The sequence below is a fragment of the Clinocottus analis genome, unplaced genomic scaffold (assembly GCF_023055335.1).
Source record: "Clinocottus analis isolate CAN_PGR_092001 unplaced genomic scaffold, fCliAna1.0.p SCAF_20, whole genome shotgun sequence".
Taxonomy (NCBI): Eukaryota; Metazoa; Chordata; class Actinopteri; order Perciformes; family Cottidae; genus Clinocottus; species Clinocottus analis.
The window spans coordinates 2396665-2408839 of NW_027175932.1; the positions used below are offsets into that span (position 1 = coordinate 2396665).

Genomic DNA, 12175 nt, shown 5'->3' on the forward strand with positions numbered 1-12175 from the left:
AGTCTTTAAAGAGTATATTAAATAAACAGTATAGTGGGATCATCACATGAGAAGCAAAGACACCAGCATCTTTTGTAGAAAAATGAAAAAATATTCTCATTTATTGAGGTAATTTTCTCTAGAAGAAATTGAGGTAACAATTTGCATAGAATAACTTCCATAAATTTACACACGCGCCCACACACACACACAGACTCACACACACATGAACTAATAACCAGAAACAATGCCATCAATGTGTGTGACAACGAAGGACAAAACAATCTGAAGTGTGCTTTGAAGGGAACATGGTTGAGGTGGAAAATACCTTTCTTTATGTTTGTGTACAGTTTTTTCTCCAGTATGGAGATAAATATCAATCTGTATACACGGCAGAAATATAGTACTGAACACATGGTAAATAAAATACAGCATGTACACATACTTAAAGGTGAGAGAACAGGCTGGTGGTGTCCAACAATCAGCGGTTGTATAAAAAACTTTGTCGATTTTTGCCTCTTTTGTTGTTGCTAAAAAAACCCTCTGAGGAGGAATCTTATAAAAATACATTCATAATCTAAATGCTGGTCTGGGCGCTGAATTGATATGAGCTATATAAAAATATAATCTCAACAAAAAAAGGGCACTTTTCTAGTACACTAGTGTGCGTCTGGCTCGGGGAGGAGTTACATTCTGGAGCAAAAATACAAATACTGACGTCCCTTTTGGAAATTTTCTCTCAGAAAGAATAAAAAAAATACCAACACCCAACAAATGCTGAGATGTTTTTCTTATTTTTTCTCCGTATACTTCCTCCAAAAGGCTTTGGCTTGAGGTCTGTCACGTCTCCCCGACAGACCGAGAAGAACCAGAGAGAGAAAATACCTGTAAACCTCCTTTTAAAAGCAACAACAAACACCACCAACAACCCTTTTTTCTAATAGAAATTAGTGCATTTCTGGCAGGAAACACGGCCATCTTTTTATAACGTTTACCTGTCTAGAACACAGGGAGGCCTTTTCTAGTGAGCGAGTGACATTGTTGACATCCAGTTCTGTGACGACTATCTAAAGTGACATTTTCAGATTTTAAACAAAAACAAAAACATCATTTACAATCCGACAAGTCGCCAAAAGGCAGGTAGGCGTACGCGAGAGGACTCGAGTGTTTGGCTGCTACTGAGACACATCTTGGCTGATACTCTTCTTCTTTTATAAAATACACCTGTACACAAATCACAAAACGTCACCATTTCTCTTTAAAAAAATACCTACATATAAACACCATGTACAAGAAGTTCACAAAGCAGAACCAGGTTTTAAAAAAGAGAAAGAAAAGGAGTTATCCCTCTCTTTTTTTCTTCCTTGTTTAGAAAAATAGACTAAAAATAACTTTTTTTCCCTCCCAGGATATAAAATGCCCAAAGAGAGAGCGATAAGTGGGGCTGTGCTGATATCTTCTCGCTGAGTCAGGCTGCAGCGAAGGATGAGGAGGAAGAGGAGGGGGACTCTGGTCCTATAGCAGCCGGTCTTTGTCCTGAGTTGCTCGCTGTGTGTAGAAGAGGATGTAGGCCTGAGCGCGACACACCTCCTCCACCGAACACACGTTCAGCTTAGAGTCGTTACAGTGAACCCAGAAGCCTGCGAGAGAAAGAAAACGACCACCAATCAGTCTCGGAGGGCGAGTTCCTCGGCGATAAACGCACCGCTTCAAAAAAAAAAAAAAAAAACCTCACTCACCTCCTTCCGTGTTGTAGCAGTAGGAGGTGTAGTGGCCCGAGCCGAAGCCCTTCCCGTGATGCATCACCACGGCGGAGAGGTCGTACAGGAAGTGCTTGGGGCGCGGCGAACCCGCGGCGCTGCAGGGGCTGCCGGGAGCGGAGCAGGGCGAGGGCTCCCGGCAGCAGTAGGGCTCCATGTCCAGGAGCTGGTCGAAGCGGACGTGAACGCCGATCTTCTCCCGGTGGTGACGCCCCGACCACCTGGAGGACCAATCACAGGACGGCAACAGCCGGTCAGGCAACGGGCCGTGCACCGCTCACAACAATGGAGTTTTAAAAAAAGGACAGATATAACTCAAACTGAAGAAAACGACTCCTCTGGTTGTATAGAAGTCTACGCTTTGTGTGTTAAAGCTGCATTTTCTCTCCTGACCACCAGGGCCGACTCCTCTGAATGGACTCCGGTCCAACGCGGTCCTACCTGAAGCGTTTGAGGTGAAGCCGCAGGACCTGAGGCAGTTTGTGGACCATCAGCTGCTTCTGCGCTTCAGTCAGGAGGACCGGCTTGGAGGAGGACCGCCGGCGAGCAGCTGCAAAGACATAAATGAAGAGGAGAGAGTTGACACGTATGTATGAACGTGGTTCCAGACTAGCTTCCAGGCTAGCTTCGAGGCTAGGTCTCAGGCTAGTTTTAAGCTAGGTTTCAGGCTAGTTTAAAGCTAGGTTTCAGGCTAATTTTAAGCTAGATTTCAGGCTGGGTTTCAAGCTAGCTTCCACGCTAGCATCCAGTCAAAGTTCCAGTCAAGGTTCCACTTCATTAGCAGGACAACATTTAGGATCTTAGATCCCTTTAAGCTCTACACACAGACAGCCCAGGACATGTTTGGTCTAGTTTAATACAACAGCTGGTGTTCTAGTGTCGGGGAGCGGCGCAGAAAAGACGTCGACGTGCTCTGAACTCACAGTTGCATTGCTCGCAGGCGTAGATGTTGCCCTCCAGCGCTTCCGTCTCCGTGAACTTGGCCAGCATCTCCGTCAAATGGCACGAGGCGTGAGCGGCCGACTCCCGGCTGTTGCTGTGATAGCGCTCGGGGAACTCTAGCGACAGATCCCAGAACGGCTCCACGGTGTTGGAGCGATGGTCGCAGGCCAGGCACGTCACCTGCACGCGGGGATTAAAGACACGAGAGGCCGTCGCTGTAGATTATGCATTTAATCTCATAATATTCTAACACCAGCGGTTCTTAGTCTCCTGGTCGACCTGTTTTCCCGTCTTAAATATATTTTTAAACGTTTAAAAAAGTGCTGAAACGTCAGAGGGCCGATGCATCCTGAACACCACACAGCCTCCATTCAGCAGGAGCAGGTGTCCCATGGACACTGATCTCTTGTCCTCATCCAGACTCTCTACGCCGCCTGCGTTTCTCCTCCATCATTTAAAACCAGACGCCGAACTTGAACCGTTTACATCCAAATACTGTCAGTTTCTCACGTCTTTAAGCGCTACACAGGTCTAACAATCCCTCGAAGCACATGAACAAAGAAGTGAGTGCTTTTGAAAGAGTGCAACTATTCTGATATTACACTTTTAATTTAAGGAAGTCCCCACTAGAGCTGGGGAGGAAAATACAGGTGGTATGTCTTTACAAAATGTGTTTTTTGTCTTAAAAAAGGAGAAAATGTGCTTTAGTTAAGGACTGTTTTGTTAAGCAATTACCTTGAATAGATAAAAACTACTTCATTTTCCATTTGAGGAGGACAGATGCAATTCAATAAAAGTATTAATAAAATTACAGCGTCCGTTAATTATTTTAGTAATTGAGTATTCTGTACATTTTTAAAAAACATTTATTGAGTAATCAGATAAAACAAAAAAGACTTTTATAAAACAATATGACAAAAAAACAACAGAACTACTATTTTTCACCCAAAAAAGTTGCTTAAATCTGTCGAGACTAAACCCATTTAGTGCATTTAAGTGCCATGTTATTATTATTCATGGTTTCGATGCATCAAATATTAAGGCGGCTAACAATTAGCCTACTTTCATTATGGATTAATAGTTTAGTCTGTCAAAAATGTTTTCCTAAGATGTCACATCACAACAGCCCAAAAGCTCAAGATGACAGCCCAAAACCAAAGAGGAATTCACTTTAGCATAATAAATGACAAAGAAGTGGAATAAGTCCTCTTGAGGGGAACCAGAAACCAGACAATAGACCGTTTACCACGAGTTTGACAGGAAAAAATACTCAAACTGCTTGCGAATTAATGCACAAATTGTTTCAGCTCATGTGTGCAGGCATCACGGTGAGCGAGTCAATGGTTAAGTGAAGGTGTGTCTCTCTCTCTCTCTCTCTCTCTCTCACCTGGCTGAGCAGCTGGCCGTGAAAGATGGTGTTGACCACGCTGAGCACCTGTTTGATGAGTCGTTTCTGGGGCACCCCGGCCGTGGTCGTGTGCTTGCCGGTGCTCTCCAGCTCGTGCTGCACTTTGTCCAGCAGCTCGCACAGGAACTCCTGCGCGTCCTGCTGGGCGTAGCCCCTGAACGCCGGGATCAGCTGCCACACCGAGTGCAGCATGGCGAAGGGCGACACCAGCGCCCACTTGCCCGACCACATCACCTGGAACAAGGTGTGCAGCTCGTGGCAGAGGGAGATGTGCTTGGAGCTGGGCTCTTTGGGTTGGATCAGCTCCATGCTGCGGGTCCGGGAGGCCCCGCCGCTCAGGCCGGCCCCAGAGCCCGAGCCGGCCTGGAATCCCCTCCTTTGGATCAGGGAGCACTGGGACGGGGGCGGGGTCTTCGCCGCCAGCTGGCCGTGGACGGCGGACGCCAGCAGCTCCAGCGCCTGGGTCAGATCCAGGCGCAGGAAGCACTCCCTGAAGACGTGAAGGTGGCTCAGCACCTGCAGGATGGAGTTCATGTAACAGGTGTTGCCCAGATTCCTCAGGCCCGTCACTCCGGGCGTGACCGTGGGACGCCGTTTGAAGGGCGAGCCGCTCTGTTTGGTGTTCTGCTTCCGGGGAGCGGGCGGTGTCTGGGCAGAACTCGGGGTCGCCGAGGGGGTTTTGGGCCTCAATCTGCCGGTCGAAGAACGGGTCCGGGGTTTCGGAGTTGGCTGGACCTTTTTCGTCCGTTCACTCCTCCTGGGGGTCACCGTGACGGGGCTGAGGGTCCTCGGCCTGCGGGTGATGGACGGGGTCACGGGGGCTTTCGTCTGGTTGCGCGTCCTCCGAGCCGGCGTCGTGGCCGCCATATCCGCGACCCTCTTGCTTTTCCAGCGTAAGCGCCGGCTCTTCCGGAGCGGAGCGTTCTCCAACTCCACCTGTAGCTGCCTCTTCAAAGCCCGCCGTCTCTCCCGCGCCTCCCTCTTCTGCTCTTCCTCCTCTTCCCTCCTCCGCTCTTCTTCCTCCCTCTTCTTTCCGCATTCGGTCAGCGCAAACCACAGGCGGAAGACGCGTCCCATCAGCGCCCGGCGGCGGTGCCACAGCGCCGTGAACATCCTGTCCTCGTCCCTCAGCTGCAGCTCGCGGGCGCCGCAGGGCATGAGGGCGTCGGGGGCGGCACTGGCCGAGCGGAGGGTGCGTCCGCTGCGGGTGGTGACCTCGTAGCGCTGGCTCTGGATGGCGCTGAGGGTGCTGCGCAGAAGCTTCAGGTCCCCGGTGGCGTTGTCGTTCAGGACGTAGTCGTCGCACAGGTAGCAAAAGACGTAAAGTTCGTTAACCTCCATGGCCAGCGGGTGGTGCTGCTGCTGGAAGTGCTGCAGCGCGTGCTCCTCGATGTAGCGGCCGCACGCCACGTGGGCGCAGCCCAGGCAGGCCCATATGGACTCGCTGGTGTTGCAGTCCACGCAGTGCCACTTCTGGGGGTTGAGGATGGAGTGATCCGGGGCCAGCCGGAGCCGCCCCACATGCTTGCACCTGTCCATTACCCGCCGAGCTGGCTTGGCTGGCCGAGTCAGTCAATAACTGACCGTGTGCGCGCGTGTGTGTGTGTGTCTGTGTGCGAGAGTCTGTGTGCGCGTGTCTCAACGTGTCACACTGGCTTCATTTCACCATGGTGAGTTGAGAAACGGGACCCTCCCCGGGCATGGTGGCGTCTAGAGGGAGCAGATTAGTCAGGATGAATAGATGGAATAAGAAGGCAGATACAGAGGATTGTATTAGTTCAAATACATAATACTAAGCCTATCTTTATATCATTGGACCATTGACCAAAAAGCCAAACACAATAACATCCTGTACTCTTCCTGGAAACACAATAAATCTCTAAGTCACTCCGTCCAAACACCAATGACTTTTTTTTACGAGGCAATAGCTCGACACAGTAAAGCGGCAAACTGCCATGTGGCAAGCAGACGTTAACAATTCACCACAGAAACACGGGCCAACAGATAAATAACTAGTTGATAAACACGACTGTGTTGCCGAGCACTTCCACCGAGGCAACATGACCTGTTGAACCTGGCGTGAAACCATCAACCAGACACACCTTTTGAGATAGTAACCAGGAAATAATAATAAAGAAAAAACAGCAGGCCCGAACCTTTCTAACAAGATGGACAGCTGATAAGAGGCACAAAAGCTCCGGATGCAATAGCAACTGGAGAACTTTTATACTCAATTTAAAAACTCAACAATCCACTCAACCTCCTCTCTGGCATCTTTCCACATCCCTGGGGGTTTGGTGTCCCTCAGTTGAGCCCCATCAACCCCCCACTGAGGGCAAAGAAGTAAGATTATTCAACAAAAGGGGGACTGAGCTTGCAAAGTGGTGCAGCCTTTTGTCCCAGTACAGGACCTACCTTTTGCTGGGGGAAATGAAAGAGTGGAAACCAGCGACTGCTCGGAAACTTGCATATGCAACAAGAGAGGAAAGGAAACAGAAATTAAACTTGAAAAATCTCTTGTTTAGCCTTTGGGTCAAACTTATGCGTTTGGTTGCCAGTGCTTTCAGTGGGAGGGGGCGTATTTATCCAGTACTTGTTGATCAGCTCGGGATGCCATAAGCGTGAGCAGCCGTTGTGATATAAATAAAACCCCGCATGGCTGTCAGGGATCCAAGACAGACCTCGAATCTGCAGGTGGTAAAACGATAAGCAATAAAAGTGCAGAATAAACGTGGCACTTTGATTGCAACAGCTTCAACGTCCACATCAGAAACCCTCTGAGGAGTTGACGCTCTGTAAGTTACAGTAAGAGTTACAGCTCAGATATATAAGAGGTTACCAGTGTGAGGCAGTCCGTGGAGAGTTTGCTCCCAGAGCCTCTGATGTCACAGAAGTTTTTAAATCAGCAAGTTTAGCGCGCGTCGCCTGGTTTGTCCTTGCAAGACTGCGCAGTGTTAAGTGGCTGAACACCGCACTTCTTAAAGGCTAAAACACTCAGAATACAATACAATCATCTTCTCTGGCCTCTAAACAATCTGCACGACGCGACAGCAAAACGAGCACTTGATCCACACAGTTGAAAAAGCCCAAACTTTTAAGTAGCGTTTCCTCTCCAGCTAAGGTTAGCTAAGCTGCAGCTAGCGTGAAACTGATACAGCGAAGGGGAGCTGCGATTACAAAACACTGAAACATCCCACAAATAGCACACAAACCGCTGTGTAAATTCCGCACAGGATACCTGTGTAACACACCTTGAAGTACAACTACACACAAACAAGTGCTGCGTTGTTTTCTTGGATATATTAAAGAGATTAGTGACCCTAGCCCCATGCTTAGCATAGCATGTTAGCTCGCGTTAGCCTGTGATAATCCTCAGAAGTTCACGCGTTGGCCGGAGATCAGCTCCCAATGGTCGTCTCGGGGTTCAAACAAACCGCCTGGGTGTGATAAACCGGCCACGAACGTCATATCGGCTCCACTGTTACACGTGTATTATTGCTATTTATAAGAGAAAAACAGCATACCGAGCCTCTCCTTCACGGCCGCAGCTCCTCTGTTTCTAAAGTGGCCGCCATCTTGTCGGTCCCTGTCGCGTGGTGTTGGCTCGAGCGCGTCCTCCATACGTGACGTTGTTGTTGTTGTTTTGATGATGACGGCGGCGAGGGTGTTAAATGTTTCTCTAAATTATATTTAAAGTTATATTTCATTTCATTGTCATTTTTACTTCTTCCCAACCTTTGTTTTGGTGTCTATCAGTTTCATTATTGTAGTTTTAAGTGATTTATTTCCATAGTATTCCTGTCAGTTGTTGCATTGTGGTGCCTTAGTGGGTCCGTGTGTAAATTAGTACAGCTAATTGATATTTATTGTGTGTTATGTCACAGTGTCAATTTTTAGAAATATAAATACTAAAGAAACCAAAAAGAAAATCACTGCTCCACACTGGTGGTAAAATAGATGTAGTGACATGTCAAACCGCTAGAGGGCGGTGTTGCACTGTTTACGATCACGTGTCGTCAATCGTATTCAAAAGTAAAAGCCCAAAGCAAAAGCAACGATACCACGGTACAAAACTGCTTCAGTTGCGAGTAAAAGTTATGCATTCAAGGTTCCTTGCATAAACATAGACGAGTATTGTCAGAAAAATATCCTTGAAGCATCAAAAGAATCCATTATAAAGAAATGCCATTGAATCATTGTTACTGTGTTTTTCATATTTCATGTGTCTATATGTTTTTAAACTTCTGCAAAGCAACTCCAGCTGTCAAATGTATATGATACAAGTATGTATGTATATATATTTTGTAGCGGAAAAAGAAAGTACTTATTCAACATCCGGATTGTCGGACTTTACTTTCCAAGACCTGATGGTGATTGTTATAGATTAAATATCTAACAGTATATAAACCCTACTCTTCCTTACATGTTAATTCCTCAATAATAATATACAATAAAATACAATATATAATAATTAAAACAGTGTGAAAATTGAACATTCTGCATAACAGTTTGTTATATTTTGCTTATATTATTTTTCTGCAGGAGGTTTGTACTGCTACGTTTACTTAATAAAAAGTCAGAATTACCTGACGACAAGTGTGTGTGTTATCCTTTCGCCCCGAGGCCCATGCGCTTGTACCTTTAGGCGCTATTTTAAAGTGCGGGATGCAGGTGCAGCGCTGCATGCTGGTTAATGGGGGCTTGTGGCACTCACTCTGTAGATGCTATCAGTGTTTCTGTGAGACAACAACACGCCAAAGTCTGCTGCGAAAACACAGGAGAGGAAGAAAAGCTTGTTGAAATGGATTACCCAGTGTTGTTACCACTACACCATGTGAATCCTTTAATACAGTAATTTTCCCATTAAACACCTCGATGAGGGAATGCTTAATAGCGCCCGAAGGAGAACTTTTTAATCCCAACACACGCAACCTGACTGCATGTGAAGAATCCCTCTCATGTACTGATTAGTGGGGAACTGATCCATACAAGCCTTCTTAAACCCCCTGCTGAACAGCGCAGTGTGGTAATGTGCTTTTGTGTGTGTGTGTGTGTGTGTGTGTGTGTGTGTGGAGCAGAGGTTTGTGTGTGAAAGAGATTAAGGGGCGTTTTTGAGTGACTTAGAGAAAGAGGTATGTGATGATGTGCCATGCGATGCCTGTGAATAACCTCTAATGTTTTTCTCCCTGCATGTCCCCGGGCCCTCGCCGTCGTCATGTCCACACACGCTATAACTCTCCCTCCCTCCCTCCCTCCCTCTTTTCATCTGCACTCTCTCATAAACACACATTTCTGTTCCTTCTGTTACAATACTTCTGAGGACCTCGTGTTGATCCAACTATCTTTAAAGCTGCGTTCAGCAACATGTTTATCTCTCCGTCGTTGACCTGGCCTCGGTGCTTCTTTTAGCTCGTTGTTTTTGTTTTTTTGCATATTTTAAAGTTCGGTTCAATGTCACTTATTTCCATGACTCCTCGTTTTTTCCGCAAACAAGCTGATAAAACCCAGAGAGCTCAGCGGCTCGGAGCAGCAGGACTGATAAAGTTTGCAAGATGCTGACAATCTTCTGCTGCTGCAAATGTTTTATCGGAAGGAAATGCATCAATTGTGTTCGTTAGACCTTTAATCCTTGACAAACAAAGCTTTTGTTGGTTTACTAGAACACATCAGAGAGCACCTTTCAACTGTTGTACTGCTCTCTCTCTCTCTCTCTCTCTCTCTCTCTCTCTCTCTCTCTCTCTCTCAACATAGGGACAAAACATAAAGCTGCTTTAGAAAGTTTCAATGGAATAGTTATGGAAACTTTGCTGGTTTTATCTCTGTTCCTGACGTCACTGTTAAGAAATAATCTGGCAAATAAAATCCCAGTTTCATTCATTTCTACACCTTTTTCTTTAAAAAAAACAGCAACAACCAAATGAGATATATCCTGTCAATCAGTGAGCTTTCGAGGTGCTCGTATATATTACTGTTCCTCTAACATGTGTTGATGTCATCAACCACAACATTTTGTTCTGTTTGAATTACGATGAACGCATCAAGATGGGACTGAAAGAGTCAAAAAAAGAGTCGTAGCTTAAAATAAATCCTTTATTTGAGGCCTTTTTGAAAGGGTTTGTCATCCTGCCCTCACAAGAATACAAATTCAATGACACAGGAGCTCCGCAACCTGTTTTCATCAGCCGGTGGTTTTGATAGTGTCAGTGAAAGGAAGCCATCCCGGTGGTTTCATGGTGGTGTGAACGCAGCTGGATACGCTGTTGGTTTCTGTGGCGGGTTGAAAACGCAGGTGCCTGCAGACAAACAAACACTTCTCCTGGGACCGCTGCTCCGGCTGCACGTCAACGTGACAGCCTCTGATGTTTTAATCTGTTTCTCTTAGGAAAAAAAGAGGGCCCTGCTCGCGTTGCTGCGTGGGGTTTGGTTCATTATAACGCGATGACATCAGGCTCCTTGTTTTCTCGGCGGTATAATAATCAGCAGTAGCGTCTCAATCACTCTGCTATGTCAACACCGGCCTCCCTGTTCTGGCTTGCTCCGGTGATCTCCAGGTATAGAGAAACATTCCTGATGCATATGTGTGTGTGTGTGTGTGAGCAATTAAGAAACAGAGCGTGTGCACGGTTTCTGAGGACAGGGGGCTGGATATCATCAGCTAAAAAAAAAAAACACGTCTGTTTCTGTCTGGTTTTTACGCCGTAATCTTCTCATTTCCTCTGCAAAGTGAATCACAGCTGATGGGATAATACTGACCACATGACCCACTTATCCAGCACACACTTCCTCTCCCTATACCCCTTGAGAAGAAATCCCTCCCCACTCCCCCGCCCTCCCCCACCCACTCTCTCCGGCTTCCCTCGGGACCTCTGGGTGCTGGTGGCTGTGTGACACCCACAGCGGGCCGCGATCCGGCTCTCTCAGGGCTGATGGGTGCTGCCGAAGAGGAGCGCTGTGACTCCCAGGGAGAGGAGTGGAAGGTGTGCGTGTGTGTGCGCGTGTGTGTGTGTGTGTGTGTGCGCGTGTGTGTGTTATTGTCCCCCGAGTCTGCGGGAGCTGCCATGCACTCGGCGGCCAATAGCAACACAAGAATGCTGACGGGACAAAGGCCATAACTCCATTCTATAGCAACACAAGCGGGGCATTGTGCTCACGCAGGCACGCACACACACACACACAACTACACACACACATGCATGTAATCGTCATTACTACAAAAACACACACACACATACGCATATGCCATACTGGAGCAAACTATGCATCTGTGCAAGCGTGCCAAACTCTCATTCATCAACTAGTTTCCCACACCGTGCACCACAACCCCCCCCCCCACACACACACACACACACACACACACATAGAGGACATCTCCATCACGGGCTGAGAATGGCCAGTCAATCTGAGGACAATGAGTGTGTGTAGGGGGGGCGAGCGAGCAAGAGAGACAGTGAGAGAGAGAGAGGGAAGTCCAGGGTTCATGTGTTTGCGGCTGCCTGTTGAGTCTACGCTTCAAGGCCGGTTCCCACTACACAAATACACACAACACCTCCTTCCTGAAGGTCTGTGCTTGAGCAGGTCGTTGAAGAAGTACTCGTGTACTTGAGTAAAAGTACTTGGAGTAAAAGCACCCGAGGATAAAACCTGAATATGAGATGGAAAAAGTCTCAAACGACCACATTCGCCCCTGAAAGAAAACCTTGATGCTAGCTTGTGTGTTTAATGTATCTTTATGTGATACGTTGTGTTTTAATGAACTCTTTTTTATAGCAGTTTTTTGCACAGACACATTGTTTCCCTTTTGCAAGCAAAAACAATGAAGTATTTTCTATTTCCACCCTTTGAGCTGCTCCAGGTCAGCGGTTCTCGACCTCTGAGAGGTCACCAGAGAGAAATGAGACGTCATGAGATGATTAACAAAAGGTTTGTGACACAAGTGTGTTTCCACATTTGAATAATTTCACCTATTTGGGCCTCAGATAGTCTTCAAATCGCTCCTCAGTGGAGCCGCTAACAAGTCATGAAGTGCGCTTTTCTCATCTTTTTAAGCACATTTCCAATTTCAAAGTGGAAACTGCAGAAATTTGTA

General features: G+C 47.0%; 1 protein-coding gene across 1 annotated transcript; it reads right to left on the bottom strand.

Moving 5' to 3' along the window:
• Positions 1 to 70: 70 nt before the first annotated feature.
• usp44 (ubiquitin specific peptidase 44) lies at positions 71 to 7678 on the bottom strand. The gene is made up of 6 exons (XM_068587127.1): positions 7614 to 7678; positions 4069 to 5799; positions 2663 to 2861; positions 2181 to 2289; positions 1719 to 1960; positions 71 to 1619 (listed from the first exon to the last, which is right to left on the bottom strand). Exons 2-6 carry the CDS (start codon positions 5626 to 5628, stop codon positions 1495 to 1497), a joined length of 2235 nt encoding a protein of 744 aa, XP_068443228.1. The 5' UTR covers positions 5629 to 5799; positions 7614 to 7678; the 3' UTR covers positions 71 to 1494.
• Positions 7679 to 12175: the final 4497 nt, after the last annotated feature.